Source organism: Primulina tabacum, chromosome 1 (genome assembly GCF_025594145.1).
Source record: "Primulina tabacum isolate GXHZ01 chromosome 1, ASM2559414v2, whole genome shotgun sequence".
Taxonomy (NCBI): domain Eukaryota; kingdom Viridiplantae; phylum Streptophyta; class Magnoliopsida; order Lamiales; family Gesneriaceae; genus Primulina; species Primulina tabacum.
In genome coordinates this window covers 1,010,128-1,028,008 of record NC_134550.1, presented here as the reverse complement: position 1 = coordinate 1,028,008, position 17,881 = coordinate 1,010,128, and the positions used below count along the sequence as shown (strand labels likewise).

General features: G+C 34.7%; 2 protein-coding genes and 1 pseudogene across 2 annotated transcripts; 1 reads left to right on the top strand and 2 right to left on the bottom strand.

Moving 5' to 3' along the window:
• Positions 1-2,030: 2,030 nt before the first annotated feature.
• Positions 2,031-4,145, bottom strand: LOC142537120 (uncharacterized; annotated as a pseudogene).
• A 165-nt stretch (positions 4,146-4,310) lies between these two features.
• LOC142532865 (uncharacterized) lies at positions 4,311-7,807 on the top strand. Its single transcript, XM_075641868.1, has 10 exons — positions 4,311-4,420; positions 4,936-5,658; positions 5,739-5,909; positions 5,990-6,641; positions 6,738-6,836; positions 6,907-6,963; positions 7,042-7,140; positions 7,212-7,268; positions 7,336-7,511; positions 7,601-7,807. The coding sequence occupies exons 1-10, from the start codon at positions 4,403-4,405 to the stop codon at positions 7,805-7,807; spliced, it is 2,259 nt and encodes a 752-aa protein (XP_075497983.1). The 5' UTR covers positions 4,311-4,402.
• Positions 7,808-12,415: 4,608 nt separating this feature from the next.
• LOC142515325 (metalloendoproteinase 3-MMP-like) lies at positions 12,416-13,042 on the bottom strand. Its single transcript, XM_075619794.1, has one exon. The coding sequence runs from the start codon at positions 13,022-13,024 to the stop codon at positions 12,416-12,418; it is 609 nt and encodes a 202-aa protein (XP_075475909.1). The 5' UTR covers positions 13,025-13,042.
• Between the last annotated feature and the right edge of the window lie 4,839 nt (positions 13,043-17,881).

Here is a 17,881-nt window from a genome sequence, read left to right as displayed (position 1 = left end):
AACTACTTTCACATTTTTCTTGCCGCTTAAAATCCAACCAGACATATATGATTTTATTTTTTTAATTAAGTTATTTTTTATTCATTACTATTTTCACATAAATCCAATAAGAAAATCATTTTGACATAAATCAAATAAGAAACCAATGCTTATGTTTCAAAATTGAAAAAAATTACAAATGTCAACATATATGTTTTAAAAAGAAACGGATTAGAATCACAAATGATGTTTTGTTCTTTTGTTTACGATATATCAGACAAAACGTATAAAATGAATTTTCATTTTCAAGTTTTCATTTTAAATTGAGAAATAAAGAAAAAAAATTGGATGCAATGAAGTATTTGGTTGGTTTATTTAATAAAGAGATGTCAAAAATACCAAAGAAATTAGAAAAACAATAAATAGAAATGGACTGCTTGTTATTTTAGTTTTTCTATTTGTGAAAATTTACTTAAAGTTTAATCTTATGGAACCTGTGAGAAAATTGCAAAAAATAACAAATGCTAATTGATGTATTCTTTCTCATTAGTTCAAATGTCCAAAGAACAACATGTCTTTGAAACAGATGAAAAACAAGAATTCATAAGTTCCAAAATACCAACTTAACAAGAATTAGAAAAATTGGAAAAAAATAACAAATTCCAGCATGTATGTTCTTCCCCATTAGCTCCAATGTCAAAGGAACATGTCATTGAAACAGAGAAAAATATGAACGTGTAAGTTCCAAAATACCAACTTAACAATAATTAAAAATTATCTATGCATTTCATGTATGAACCTTTTTTTTCTAAAATAAAAAAACTAATACATTATTCTTTGATAATTCTGAAAAAAATATCAAATACACTTCTTTTTCTAAAAAAACACTAAAACAAAATTTATCTTATTCTTTGGTGATTTTGAAGAAATTTATAAAAACAATGGAAATATATGTGAAAAATAAATAAATGTGAAAGCAATTCACATTTTTCTACTTTTTTTTTTCGTTTTTTCACATATTTTGCAGACAAATGAACATAAATAACATAAATGATCAAAAATAAACAAATAACAAAAATTATACATCGTTATTCGGGATAAGCAAATGATATTAGACTGTTTTCTTTTTTTATGAAAGATATATAGAATAAAACACAAGAAAGAGAGTAATCTAGAATATAGGAAAAGAGATAATGGCAGAGAATAAGAGGGAAGACACTAAAAAAAGATATGCCAGGGAAAATCAATATTTTAGATTAGAGTACATGAGTAATTAGATTAGAATAAATATGTTTGAGCATGTAAGGGTAATTTTGACCAAATCCATATAGAAACTTTAAATGAAGGTTAGTTTACAAATTAAAATGGTTAGAAAATAAAAAATTTAAAAAGTTATCCCATGAAAGTTATATTTCAAATTATCCCCAAATTAAAGTATAACCTGTTCTAAACCGTGATATGGGTTGTGAAACGCAGTTACGAATTTACGGTAGTCTTTTTCAAGAATCTTTATTTTAGATTAAGTTTGCAAACATAAAAATAAGATAAACTACAAATATGCTGCTTGGATTGTGCTTGGACGGGTAGATTAAAAAATGTATTCGAAATAATATCTCTAATCAAATTCTTTCTTCTAAACCATTCATCGACAACAAATAACAACTGCACGACATTGAAACATCTCATTGGATCGTTCGTGGACAAGTTAGGATAACCACTCGGTGATTTTACATCCAAGCTCCATTCATCTCTCCATTAGATTGGGCACAATAAATACATATTTTTATGTCTTATATAAACACATTACTCGACTTTTCATTAAATTAACACTGAAATTCTGAAAAAAAATAATCTTTTAATTTGAATTGTTTTCATATCAAAGCTCTCGTTTCTTTTTCACATACACCATTTTGGCCTCATTCTTGAATGAAATATATTAGCGTATCGAGTCACAATCGTTGCACATGTATACTTCGTTTTAGTCTGATTCACTTGGTCAATTTAAATTATTTAACATGTTGTAGGCTCAACCAAAATCAGTCGCAACAGTATAATCATCCCGAAACTCTAGATTATATAGAAATCTTGGAATTTTCCCGAGTAGAGAATGAGCCAGTATTTGAATGGATTTGAGCTATCAAAATCTCATCAACAGCTATTCACAACAATAAAGAACTCTATACATAAATATAAGCGGCTATTATGCTCAATGGAACAGTATGTTTCGCTTGTATCAACGTCCCGTCTGCCAGACAAAAATAACTGTGGGTGCGGCACTCTGTTGACACGATACTAAGCCAGGAGAACTGTAAGACTTGATTTCTTTTATCAGAGCCTACAGATTCAATCTGCATGGTCAAATCCTTAACCCCAGCGTCCTGTAAAATGTGCAATACTTGTTTTTTTTTGCGAAAGGCGTGTTAGAATCTGCCGAGACATGAAGATGGATAGTTCCCACAACATCTGTGTTAGTTAAACTCCAGACATGTAGATTTGAATGCCAACCACGCCCTTGAGCTTCATCACTTTATTAAGTGCTTCCTTGAGCTCATGCTCGCAAAATCTAGGAACTCTTTGCATCAAGATTTCAGCAGAATTTCTGAGTAAAGGTATCACAGATAACACGATAAGGGAAGATATAAATATTGAGCAGGCAGGGTCAGCGACGAACCATCCCTTGTACTCGATTAATAGGGGTTGAAATAACTACTCCAACACTTCCCAATGTGTCTGCCAAGACGTGCAAGAAGATGCCACGCATGTTGTGGTCAATATGATGATGGTGATGGTGATTCTTCTCCTTTTCCTTTCCTTCCAATAGTGGGTCAGTAAGACCATGATTATTATCATAATGATCCACGTGAGAATGATGTTGATGGTGGTCGTATTGGCCATCGTGGTTGTGATTGAGGTTGGGTTTCTCAGCATGGTGGTGGTGTCGGCCCTCATGCTGGTGACCACGGTGGTGGTGATCATGATCGTCATGATGACATTTGTTGTGTTTATGATCAAAACTACACTTGCTATCCTGATTCACACCCAATTTCTCATTGGAATTTTTCACCACAGTAATGAACTATCTATGTGTGAATGGGAATGGGATTTCGACTTGTTATGGGAGTGGGTATGAGTTTCCGAATGGCTATGAGAGTGGGAATGTGAATGGGAACATGCTCCAGATCCACCATGTGTATGGTGATGCTCCTCATGAAAGAAGATCAGACCGACAGCATTTACAACCAGCCCTCCAATCGAAACTGCCAGCAGACTGCTAGTAGAAATCTCTTGAGGGTCTAAAATCCGCTCCAGAGACTTGAGGGTAATTAATATTCCAACAAGAACAAGAAAAACGGCATTGATATTGAACCAGCCGCTTTCTCATCGGTACAATTCTCACTCATCAGCACACCAAAAACCACAGTATTTGCCAGTGGCCAGCCGAGACTCGGCAAGGAAATGCTATCACCCTCAGCTTCAAACACAAACATACTGATGACAGCTGGTATAAAAAGAGCAACAGTTGTTAAAAACAAAGTGATCATACGAACACGTTTTGCACCTAGCTCTCCAACATCACCCCAGTTCGATAACACCCGCTCATAATATCCCGAAAATCCAGATAAGAAAGGAAGTAACATAGGCCAAATCCTCAGACAATTTCCACTAGCAAACACCAAAAGACCATTACCGCTAACATTCACGTGAGATAAAGGAAAACATTCGATTCGATCCCAACTAACAGACAACAAAAGCAACCCAGAAATCAAAACGATGAATCCACGCATCTTCGATGATCCAATCGAATTCACATTAACAAAGCTCCGATCTTTACCATCTGTCATAAAGCGCGACACTACATTACCAGATAACTCAGCTAAAATCATTGCTGCTGTACCACAAAATCGCAACGCCAGAAATCTAATTAAAAATATAACCGCAAGAAGGAGTGATTTGGCGACGAGGAGTTTGAGCTTGGATTGGGTCATTGAAGTGAGGGAAAAAATGGGCCTTTGAGATTTTAGATAAGAAGAATTCTTAGCAAAGCTCGAGGTAAAAAGAGAGAACGAAAGGGTGAGGAGAAAAGAGAGGAGGGAAACGAGAAAAGAGAAAGGGAAGATGGAGAAAGAGGGAGGAGATGAGCGGAGGAATGGGAGGAGAGAGTAGAGGGATCAGGGGAAATTTAGGGAAAAAGGATCGTTGGTGATTTATTTAAAAAAAAAATCCGGACGGTGATTTACGTAAATATCTTTTTTTTAAGTTTAAAATTGATTAATCATTTATACTCTCCTAAACTTTTTCACTTTACTGTAAACCCTACGCACTCGCTTCGACTCTTTTGCCCTCGTTTTCTCGTCGACTTAATCCGCGCAGCTGAATCGACGAAACCCTTCTTCAACATTTTTCTTTGCAAGGCATCCGAGAAATGGTCGTCCAAAATATGGTATGTTCACTTTGATTCTGTCATTTCATCGTTCGTGCGTGTGTTGAGGAAGAAATGGTGGAATCGTCGTGTTGAGGAAGAAAGGGTGCGTGTGTGTTGTGTTGTTGCGCTTGGTCGACCAAGCGTGGTTTGGTGACCACCACTTGGTCGACAAAGCGTTGGTCGACCAACCCATGATTGATCGACCGCGCAACGCAGCGGTCGACCAATCGTGGGTTGGTCGACCAACGCTTTGTCGACCAATCGTGTGTTTGTCGACCAATGTTTGGTCGACCAAGCATTGGTTGGTCGACCAATCGTGGGTTTGTCGACCAAGAAGCTTTTGTCGACCAACGTTTGGTCCACCAAGCGTGGGTTGGTCGACCAAGCGACCAAACGTGGGTTGACCGACCAAGCGTGGGTTGGTCGACCAACACACTTCTTCTCTTGGTCGACCAAGCGTGGGTTGGTCGACCAACGCTTGCTGGTTCAATGTAATATTAATTTTTATTCTAATATATTTGTATTTGTGACAGGTATATTTGCCGAGAAAACTAGGCAGTGATGCAATTTTTCGCTGCAAGCTGACACTCGAATCAAGATATAAAGAGGTTTCAGAGAAGATTGTTCACTACCTCAACAACGACGAGAGAGCCCTTTTTTTGGAGCAGTCTCCTTTTGGTAATTTGGTTAGGTATCATAGAGATATAAATATTTCTAGTCAAATTATGTGGTATTTGATGAGTAATCAGATAGTTGACACGGGTAGTGATGAGTTTTGGATGGTGGTGCGCAAGAGGCCGGTTAGATTTTCTTTGTTAGAGTATTGTTTAATAACCGGCCTCGATTGCGGTACAGAGCCTGTAGATGAACCAGAGGGAGGTGTCTTTGGCTCCAGACACTTTGGCGGTAAGTCTGAGATTGTTTTGAGTGAATTGGAGGCAAAGATGAGTGTTCAAGTGCAGAATGAGACTGGTGTAGACGTGGAGAAGTTAAAGATGGCTAGTCTTTACTTCTGTTTTTTTGTGTTCGGTGAGGGGACTAGGAAAAAAACGAATAAGATCGACCCTAAATACCTGAGGCTTATAGATGATTTGGATAGGTTTAACAGCTATCCGTGGGGTAGAGTAGCCTTTCGTGATGCGGTCCGATGTTTGAAGAAGGACCTTTTAGGGCGATATAATTACCTCACCGAGGCACAGGGTCGGAAAGAAGTTGATGACAGCTTCCTTGTCGGTGGTTTTGTGCTGCCTCTGCAGGTATATTAATTTTTGAATGTTAAAACTGGATTTGTTATCTTTATTTCTACTAATAACATTGTTCTAAATTTATGTTACAGATCCTCGCTTATGAATATTATCCGAGCGTGGCACAAAAGTTTGCAAGGAAAAGAGATGTGGACGGTTTGATGTTGCCCAGGATGTTTCAATGGGTGATTAACACGTGGCCGTCAAACCGTGCCCCAACTGCTGTTGATGTCACTGCAGCCTTTGGTGATTCTGCTATAGATGTAAGTAATATGAATTGATTTGATATAATAAATGTGTACTTACTTTTTAATTAATCTGATACGTTATTATTTAAATGTAGGATTGTCTTGGATGTTTGAATCCTACTCCTGAGGAGCTCGTTTCAACGTATTATACGACCGGGGATTTTGTTGATTCTGCGCCCGATGCGGTCACCACTCGGGTACTCGAGCTCTGGAGGCAGCGTCAGACAGTCATATGTAGCGAGCACCCTCTGGAGTCTCCCTCAGTCCAGCACATGCATTCCGCACATTCACCTCCCTCTGTCCAGCACACACCTCCTGCACATGAATCTCCTGACGTTTCCGGCACTCGTCCTGGTGATCTCAATAGATCCAGCTCTAGCACCAGTTCTCCTATGCGTACGGGTCCTAAAGTCCACTTTGGACTCAATCCTTCCCGCCGCCCATCACTCTTGGAGCATCGTTTCGAGCGGCGATTGACTGCGTTGGAGGATTCTGTTACGTCCATGCATGTTAAGATGTCAGCAGAATTTATTGAGACCAGAGCGTCTATCAGGAGCATAAATCAAGCTCTAGTTGACTTGAAATCGAGTTTCAATCTTGGTCTCGATGAGTTGAGATTGAGTTTGACTGAACAGATTAGAGCTGGTTTTGCTGAGATGAGGTCTAACATGCCAGTGCAGCAGGACAGAGATTATAGCATAGCATATACCAGAGGGCGGAAGAGGAAAGCGTCCAAGGCAGATTTTGGTGAGTTAATTTTATTAATTATATTTATGTTTATGTAATATAATGATTTAGTACAATTCTCATAATTATTTTAATTTGTTTAATGTACGCTATTAGGGTTGGATGATAATCTGGCCAGGAAAATTGACAGTACTAGCCAAACACTACATATATTTGAGCCTAACCTTCCGGTCATTATAGAGGAGTTCTCAGAAGGTGAGTTAATGCACTTTTTTGATTTGATATTTTTGTATAGTATATTAAACAACAATCTTTTTATTTTTAGATATTCAAGTTACTCCGGATTCGCGTAAGTCAGGTGGCGAGGTGACCACGTCGAGAGGTTATTACAATAAACCTTGTCTATTCATATTTGCATTAAATTTCTTATTATTCTAATTTGTTAAATGTACACTGTTAGGTGTGGCTGATAATACGGGTAAGAAAATTGGCAGTAGTAGCCAAACCCAACAGATATTTGAGCCTAACCTTCAAGGCATTCCAGAGGAGTCCGCAGGAGGTGAGGTAATGCATATTTTTTATATTTATATTTATGTATAGTATATTAAACAATATACTTTATGTTTTTAGATATTCAAGTGACTCCAGATGCGCATATGCCAGGAGGCGAGGGGACCACGTCGAGAGGTTATTAACTATACCTTGTTTATTGTTCATATTTGCATTAAAGTTGTTACAATTGATTATTTTATAGATGACGGTGTGAGGCCACTTGCGGAGACCGTGACACTGAAGGTAAACAACTCGCTTGCACGAGTTAGGGCATCGATGCTCGACCGTTCGCCTAGTAGGATTCGAGGTTTTTACGCCGAATATGAGAAGTCTTTCTACGGACCCATGGCGATCGCAAACTCGCATGTCACTTTCTCTGTAAGCTTTTAAATAAATCTTTTATAAAGTTTAAATTTGTAGAGGATTTCTTTTAAAACATTGAAAACCTTTTGTTATGTTGAATTCAGCACTTCGGCGAAGCTCTCCGTGGATTGGTTGAGATGCAGATCCGACATCCTGAAATGATGTCGGCAGATGATTTGTTGATGGACAGACATTTCTACGGTGCAATCTCAGTTTTGGCCGAAGATAAAGATATCGATTTCAAAATAAATATGGCACGGATTGTGAGCAAAGTCAAAGGTAGTGATCCAGAATGGCCGTGTCTCTCGTAGGAAAAGGCACGAAGAATTCTCATCCCTGTCTACACAGATCGGGGCTGGTTTTCGCTAAAACTCGTGACAGGAGTGAATAAGTGCATTATATATGACTTGCTGCGAAGGCACGATCCCAAATTCAAAGATCTGAATAAAGAAATAGAGCCTATACTTATAAACGCTGCTCGTCTGCTATCCATTGTTGGGAACAACCCACAACCCGAGAGGCCATGGAATATAAAACTACATGATGAATTCCGTGCCAAGATTATACAGTACGTTATTCCGTCTGCTATTTCATTATTCATTTTTTTAATGTTACAACAAATATTAACTGTTGATTTTTTTCTTTTTTCACAGTGAAGATTCGGGAGCATTTGTGTTAGCTGTTGCTGGATACTCTTTGTCTAGGAAGAGCGCGCAAGTAGTACTAACTTTATATGATAGATTAGTATCTGAGTTTAGATATTTTTTAGCTTGTAATATGTTCCTCAATGATTGGTGATTATTGTGATGTATTGGACAATTTTATGTCATTATTGGAACGTCGTCTTATGTAATTATTTGGGGTTGGTCGACTAATAGACTTCTTTGGTCGACCACTTTCCTTTTTTGTCGATTAATAGCTTGTCTGGTCGACCACTAGATTTTGTTGGTCGACCACCATTGCGTTTTGGTCGACCTTCGTTCTTTAGGTTTTAGGGTTTTTTAGGGTTTAGGGTTTAGAACCGTAAATTCATAATTCATCACATAAATAATTTAAATGTTAATCGTGGAATCACAATCGAACTATTTTGCTAAATTTTAAATTAAAAAAATCGTAATTTCAAGATTATGTTATATATTTTAATTTACATATGAATCATTTCGTCAAAATCTCAGTATTTTGTTACATTATAAAAAAAAAACAGGATTATGTTATATATTTTAAGTTAAATGTTAATCGTGGAATCACAATCAAACTATTTTGCTAAATTTTAAATTAAAAAAAATCGTAATTTCAAGATTATGTTATATATTTTAATTTACATATGAATCACTTCGTCAAAATCTCAGTATTTTGTTACATTATAAAAAAAAACAGGATTATGTTATATATTTTAAGTTAAATGTTAATCGTGGAATCACAATCGAACTATTTTGCTAAATTTTAAATTAAAAAAATCGTAATTTCAAGATTATGTTATATATTTTAATTTACATATGAATCACTTCGTCACAATCTCAGTATTTTGTTACATTATAAAAAAAACAGGATTATGTTATATATTTTAAGTTAAATGTTAATTGGGAATCACAATCGAACTATTTTATTATATTTTAAATTTAAAAAAATCGTAATTTCAAGATTATGTTATATATTTTAATTTACATATGAATCACTTCATCACAATCTCACTATTTTGTTACATTATAAAAAAACAGGATTATGTTATATATTTTAAGTTAAATGTTAATCGTGGAATCACAATCGAACTATTTTATTATATTTTAAATTTAAAAAAATCGTAATGTCAAGATTATGTTATATATTTCAATTTACATATGAATCACTTCGTCACAATCTCAGTATTTTGTTACATTATAAAAAAACAGGATTATGTTATATATTTTAATAATTGACACGTGTCACGACAACAAAAAATATGAATCGTAATTGCATTACCTTACATGTTTTAATTTATATATGAATAACGGAATCATAATCTCACAACTATCCTAATTTCACAATTATGTTACATATTTTCGACTATTATTAATATCTATTTTTTAAAAAACAAAACTAATGGTCGACCATGAGGGTGATGGTCGACCAACAGCTTGATGGTCGACCATAAAGCTCATGGTCGACCATCATCCTCATGGTCGACCGATAGCTTGATGGTCGATCAAAGAAAAATAGTGGTCGACCAACAAGCTAATGGTCGACCATGAGCTTCAACGTCGACCAAAATAAACTTATGGTCTACCAATCAAGCTAATGGTCGACCATTAGGCTCATGGTCGAACAAAAATAAAACTTTGGTCGACCCTCAAGCTATCTCTTTCTGAATTCACCGATCGAAGGTATTCTGTTTTATTTTCTTCTGCCAACTCTCTTCTCTAACAAAGGAGGCAACACCAATGGAAAATTAATGTTGCGTGGCCATTCATTTTCTTCCGGAACGGGATACACAGTCTCTGAGTAAGCCATGCACCATGACATTGTAGAATAGTACTCTGAACACATATCGTATAAATCAATCTTCGCTAACAAACTAGCTGCGATGGCATGAGCACATGAGATTCTATCAATATCAAAAACTCGACATTGTGCATCTTTTTGATTCAAGGTCCACTATGGCCGAATGTCCACGACTCCTAACATCAAACTCCAGACGTCCTAATTCAAAAACTTGCATTCCTTGGGCATCTGTGAACCTGCTACGAAGAATCCCCTCGATCGTAGGGGTCAAGTCAGTGTTACTTACAATTGATGCGTGGCGATATCGGGCAAACCAAGATGAGGCCAGTTTCTGCAAAGAATCTAAGAGTGCAATGATTGGCAGCTTCCTTTCTTCAAGTAGTCTAGCATTGATCGACTCAACCCCGTTTGTCGTCATAATATTGTAACGGGTCTTCGGACAATACGCTCGAGTCCATCCATCAAGTGAGTCTCTCTCGTCAAAATATTGCGCTGCCTCAGGATATCTATTTCTAAAATCATTGTATGCAATATCAAACTCGAAAGTTTTATAAATTTTAGCAATGTGCAAAAACATTTCGGTTGCAGTCTTTTTTTTGCATCTAGTCTTCATGTTTTGGGATAAATGCCACGTACAATGACCATGATGCGCATTTCTATAGACAGTAGAAACCGCATTAATGATCCCCTGATGCCTGTCAGAAATTATCACCAATTCATCCTCGTCAGGTACTACTTCTAACAACTTCGTTAAAAACCAACTCCATGAAGAAGTACACTCGACATCTACGATTCCCCACGCCAAAGGATATTGGTGATAATTTCCATCTTGTGCCGATGCCACCAGTAAAACATCATTATACTTGCCCTTCAACCACGTACCATCAATTGATACAACTTTTCGCATACTTCGATATCCTCTAACGCATGCACCAAAAGCAAGAAACATATACTTGAATCGATTTTCCTCGTCGACAAATATGTCTGTTATGCTTCCTCGATTCATCTGCTCAACCATGTGCAAATAACAACTCAATTTAGTAAAACTCTGCGTAGGATCACCTTTCAACATATTGTCTGCTAGTTCTTTCCCTTTCCAAGCCTTGTAGTATGACATATCAGCATTCATACTATTGCGCATCATCGCCATCACCGCTTTTGGTACCATTGGCACTGGATGACCTTGGAAATTATCCACTAACATATCACGAACAACAGCAGAACTCGCTCCACGGATTCTCTTTCGTCTGCCAGTCAAACCACATGTATGTGTATTGCAATATGTTCTAACGGAGAATGCACGTGAATCATTCTTAATCAAAGAGGTCCAGATTCTCCACTTACAATCAGACGCTACACATTTTACGGCGTACACCTTTTGGGTACTTTTAACCGTCTCAAATTCAAAGCAAGCTTCCAAAGTTATTCTAATTAGCTCTTTTTTCACCGCTTCTCGGTTTGGAAACTCTTGACCAACAAACAAGTTTGAACCATCCGTGAATGAAAACGTGTCATATCAATATCCACATCCGCATCCAAATTTGCGTCATTGCTTTGAACCAAATTTGCCTCGACCTCAATTGCATCATTACGTGCTTCGTCATATAACTCGTCTGTGTTACTACGATCCACATGCAGGGCATCCGCATTATGCGCTTCGTCGAATGTGTTACTATGATCCACATGCATGACATCCACATTATGCGCTTCGTCGAAAAAATCACTGCTATTATTACGATCCACAGAAACAATATTCAAGTAAAAATAATCATCAAAATGACTCTGTTCGTTAATATTGCAATTGTTTTCATCAATACCATATCCGTGCACATTATCAAAAGAATCAAAAGAAGCAACACATTCAATTTCAACTTGAAGCACTGGCCTATTTCTCGGACAACCAAGATACAGATATGCTTTCAAATCATGGTCATTCTCTATATAAATTGGTTGAATGTTGCATGGAAAATCTAGAAGATAACTCAACCTCAAGTTGGCAGTGTCTTCTACTTTCCCAGCTCTATATAGTTCACTTTTTAAATTTTCAAAATAACAAATATCATCATCCACTGGAATAGCAACAAACTTTGCATTGACCCCTGGATTCCATTTATAAACCAGCCCCTCTGTCACTTCCTATTTCCCATCAAAATGAACAACAATAACGGTTGGCATTTCTACAAAGTGCACAAACAAATATGATAATTATAATGAGCAAAATGATTTAATAACAAAAAAAATTTACACACATGGTCGACCAAAAATTAGTTGGTCGACCAAGAAATTATGTCGGGTCGACCAAGATGATCACGGTCGACCCGGCAAACACAACAACTTGGTCGACCATTAAGAGTGTGATCGACCATGAAAAAAATTTCTTTGGTGGACCAGGAAGCTTCTTGATCGACTAACTTAATTTTGGTTGGAAAATATTCTTCATTTTAATTTTGGACCTGTGAAAATGTGAAATGAGTGGCGGATGCCCATTGGTTAAAGGCCCGTCTCACGGGGCCGACCGCATTGCGTGGCGTATTGGGTAAAATGTTATAGGTCAGGTGTGTTTTAGTAGGTGGCCATCTCAGACGGTTAGGTAAAAAACTATAGTGTGCCACGGCATGGATAACAGGACCAGAGTCGTGTTTTTTCCTATCAGCTCGCATCGAGTTCTCCCCTCTCACTATATCGGGCACGCCACATCGAGTTTCGACCATTTTCGACACCGTGCTAACATCCAATATCCCGGTCGGATTAATATGGAAATTGCTTTGGTAGGTTTTAACGGCGGACTCAAGGGCGTCGTCAAAAGTGTCGTCGTCGGCATTCCCTTGGTCTAGGTCATCAAGATAACCAAACTTTTGAAGGTAGTTCTTGAGTCGATGGATTTCTTTCGATTTGTTTCCCTTGTGACACCCTTCTAAGTGTTTGATGAACTCAAAAGGGGAGTGGAGGTTTTTCTCATCCGGCGCATGTCTCGTGGCATGGCCAATGTCAGAAGAAACTAGGAAAAATAGAGTGATACAAAACAAGAGCTGAAAATATTTAAGCGCCATGAAGAAAATTGAAGACGATGTTTATTGAAATTCATGTTACAATATATGCAATTGTATTTATAGGCATCAAAGTTTAAAAAAAAAAAGTTTAATTAATAATATAGTAGACTGACTCAATATTAAATTTGACTTTGGTCTTGGAAAGAATAATCTTGAAACAATAGTTTGTTTGTCTACGCGGTTGTGTTGCATACCTTTCGATTGATCGCATGATTAAGTAAACTTTAATATTATTTATTTACTATATTTGTAAAATTAATTTCTTTTTAATGGAGAAATTTTTGCAATCCATTAATTGGGCCGCTCATTCCGTCGGATACGTTGCGAGTTGGATGTTTATATAATTTTGTTTTGTATTAGAATTTTATCTCTGATAATTATATTTTTATGTAAAATTTGGCATATTATTATGAAACATTAAATACAATACAGTAATTATGAACATTGTCAAAAGGTGAAATGATAATTATAAAATTGTTAGAGGTAAAGTTACACTTATCGAAATGAATAGAGATAATATTGGTAATAACGTCAAAGACCACATATCACTACTACACTTATGTTTAATATAGTTATATATATAGATAAATAACCTGCGTCGAAAAATATATGGTTAAATTTATGATATAAAGATTTTACAAAAAAAATAAAATTTTGTGAAACGATTTCACGAATCAATTTTATTAGAAAAATCTTCTATTTGGATAATTAATGAAAAAATATTTTTATTTTTATGCCAAAATTAATACTTATTATTGTAAATATGGATATGGTTACGTTGGACTCGTTTCACGAATAAAAATCCGTGAGATATTCTCACAAAAGACCTACTAAAGATTTTATATGTTCAGTAAAAAACATTATGTTTTAAGAGTCATATATCTTTACATATTATATATGTACAACCAAATAAAGTAGCATACATAATTATGCATTACGGAATAGTTTTTCGATATTCAAAGTTTTGGAATAATTTGTCAAATATTTTATAATTAAAAATGGGAAAATAGTTCCTTAAAAAAAGAGGGAAAATAGTTCCTTAAAAGAAAGGGAAAATAGTTTCCAAATTGGTCAAGTCTTTACTTAAAACTTGGAAGTCGTTGCTTAAAACAAAACTTGGCCAAGTCAACCGTGGTCCTGGCTTTGTTTTGTAAAATAATATTTCAAAAAATAAAAAATAAAAAATCGTCGGTCATTATTCTTTTAGAAAAAATAATTCTCAAGTCAGTATTGTTTATTTTCTCTCAAATTTTAACGTGTTGAATGAATCAAATGAATGTTCCAAAATTTATGAAAGTGTTTTACTAAAACTAACAGCAATAGATAGCGATTCAGCCAATTTTGATTTTATTTTTTAGCCGACAAAAGGGTTGATACGTAGTGATTAGTCGTATCACACTCAAATTAATCTAACTCAACAAAATCAATATGTTGTAGCATGAGTTGGGAGTGTTTCAGGAGGACTGTGTGAATTTATTGATTTAAAATTTTAAAATAAAAAAGAGAGAATTTTCTTATAATTAGTTCTAAGAAAATATAAATGTAACCTCTAACCGTGTATCACACTTCACTCAAATAGGCACAAGTTTGCTCGTCCTGTTTCCTCATTGTTTCTCTCAACCAGCAGCGCCGTGCATTTGCTGATTTGCTCTTTTTTTTGCTTCTTGTTTATGCAGCACATTTTGAACACACAAAGATTACGTGAGATTATCTCTCAAGTCAACTTTTTAACATGAATATCCAACACGACACACTAAAAATATTAATTTTTATGTCTAGATTATTATTTTTCGCATAAAAAATAACATTTTATTAGTTAATTTATTAAAAATATCGTGCAATTGATTTGAATGAAAAATATTTGACTAATAAAAAATATTATTTTTATATTCAAAATATTATTTTCACTACAAATTATTATTTTTTGTTAGTTATGTTATGAAGAAATATTGTGTAATATATATTAATTTGAGTGAAAAATAATAATTTTTTTTATCATAAATACTAATTTTCACTGTAATTTTAGATCAGATCGATTCATCTCGTGCCGATAAATTTATGATATCATTGCACAAAAGTACTCTTTTGAACAAATCATTGTGTTTCACATGATTCTCCCTTGAAGTTTTACTTAAAAGCAGGACACATTTTGCTTGCGAATTGAATTCCTTTCCTATATTTCCTTGTGGTATTGCGTGGATATGCCAAACCTATGAGAATTCTTCTCTTCTTCCACGGACTAAATTTCATCACATTCACTTATATGCATTCAACAATTTTGATTATGAATTATAAAATCAATTTAACCATTAAAATTGACTTAATGTCACTATTGACTCAATTAAATATATGGAAATATGAATGCATAAAGAGTTGTTGCCATTAGATCTCGAATCCGAATTCTCGTCTCAAACTTTATACCTTGTATTTCTCAAATCTTTTATTATATAGATTATTATATTGCAACAAATAGAATAATGTTTGAATTGAACGAAGAAGAGTATGTTTCTCGAATTTATAATTGGGTTCAAATCTCGAGATCTAGAGACCGCAAGATATTTTAATTTTTATTTATTTATTTAATAATTAAAAAAATCTAAATCTATTTTTTCCGGATTTAAGCGTTTACAATATTAAAACATCGAATCTATTATTCCTTTTATGTATTCGAACTTTGAAATTTAAGCCGTGGAAATAAAAAAGAACATAAATTAGAAGGTCCTAGATATAAATTTGTTGAAATTCCAATGGAAATTCAGTTATAATATATAATGAAAAATTAAGTTGTTGGAATTTTGGTGAAAATCCGAGAAAACTGCTACGGCCCCCTGAATTCAATTAACAGGCTACAAAGCCCTTTACTTTTCAAAATTAAAGCTGGCAGCACCCTATATTTTGAATTTTATATCCATCAAAACACATGTTCAAAATTGAAGCTGGCAGCAAATGTTACATCCATTAAAGCACATGTTCAAATACCTGCAGAGAGATGTTTGATGCTTTTGATGTTGTCCCTGTAATTAAGTGTTGGTTGTGTGGCTTGGTCTGGAGCCCTACTTGGTTACTTACATCCTTTTTTCTCCTAAAAACAAGAGCAAAAAGAGGTTGATAACTTTCTTTTGCGGTAATCAGCAGCTTGTCCAGGCACAACATGAAACATATGAGAACAAACTCTCATGTATTCTACTTTATGGTAGCATTTATGTGCATAATCCTCCAACCTATGTCTACTTTCACCAATGGCACTGCACGCATGCATGACAAAATGGATATCCACAAATTTGAAATACGCCACAAGAACAAGTCCTCTTCACATGGTCAACCACATATTGCCTCACAACTCCGTCATTGGTCAGACACCGAATCTGATATTCAAGCTCTCAATTTCTAATTGTTTGATGAATGAAAACAAAATTCCTCTTGGAAAGAAGAATTTCGAAACAATCTTCCGAATTGGTGACGCGGTTATGTTGCATATTTTTGGAACGATCATAGTTTTAGTTAAACTTTAATAATATTTATTTACACTATCAATTTATTAATGGAGACATTTAACATGTAAAATTACCTATTTGGCCCGCTGAATCAGCTGGATATATTATTTATAATTAGCACCAAGTCTACGCCTTGTATATATGTACAATACTTTTGTGTGCCAGAATTTTATCTTTGATTAATTCTTTTTTATATAAAATTCGGCATATTATTATACAATAAAAATAATATGGTTAATTATTAACAATTTTATAAGGTAAAACGATAATTATAAAAAATAGATTTTCCGGTTGTACAGTGACATCACGATTACTTACTATAGTTTCCATACAGGCCTTCACTGACTCATTTGGATCAGACACAAATCACAATGCCTCGTGTGATTTTGCTGACCATTTTTTTTGACTTCTACATGATGACGTGGATTTGATCATAGCTGACATAAATCTTTTTATTATATCTTATCTTGCTTCTATCTGGATAAATTTGTGTTGGTTTTTGCTGTTATATGACTCTGTTATAATTTGTATAGCTTTTAGATGAAACCTTGGCCTGTTCTCTTTTTCATTTTTCTGTGATGTTTTCTCGTTTTTATGTATATGCCCAAACCCCTGCTACGATATTTTGACAGTGTTTTTTAGAACTAAAACAAAAAAAAGTGGTACCACATATCACTACTTTGTCCATGCTTAATATATAGATAAGCAATATTGTGGGGAAAATATATGTATCAAAATAATATTGTGGGGAAAATATATGTATCAAAATAATTTTGTGGTATAAAGATATACTATTTTCAGTAAAAAACACAACGAATCGTCACTTCTGATTTCTCCACAGCTGCCTGTAAAACCACACATACTACGTTTCCGTTTGCATTAATAATTATTGTATTGATATTCAATAAAGGGTAATTTTAGTTCTAATGAAAAAATAAATCAAGAAAAAAGTCTCCTGCCACAATCATGTCACTTTCCTCATCAGAAAACATGTAGATATGAACATAAACCTAAGTTAGAGTAGGCCACAAATATAGGAAAAATAATAGGGGAGTGTGTGTGATTTGTGGTTGAATTTAATTGGGGATTCAATTTATAACTCAAAAGATAAGTTCAGATTTAATTTTCGTGTCTTAGTTTTAAGTTTTTGAATATTATATCAGTCATTTGATCAATGAAATAAATACAAGTGTATTTTATTTTCAACAATACACATTTATTGTCTAAAAAAAGTGTTAAATTTTATAATTCTAAATTATAATATAATTATATACCTAATATGATTTAATTGATACTTAAAATTTGTATATTTGTACATATATTTATTGTTTTAGTTTTCGTGTATTACATATTACATAAAGAA

Excerpts from the sequence above, each read along its gene's own strand:
- LOC142532865 (XM_075641868.1), top strand. Across the intron at positions 7,269-7,335 it reads CGAGGGGACCACGTCGAGAG|ATGACGGTGTGAGGCCACTT; the intron begins GTTATTAACTAT and ends ATTATTTTATAG. Across the intron at positions 7,512-7,600 it reads ACTCGCATGTCACTTTCTCT|CACTTCGGCGAAGCTCTCCG; the intron begins GTAAGCTTTTAA and ends TGTTGAATTCAG.
- LOC142515325 (XM_075619794.1), bottom strand. The coding sequence starts at position 13,024 with ATGGCGCTTAAATATTTTCAGCTCTTGTTTTGTATCACTCTATTTTTC.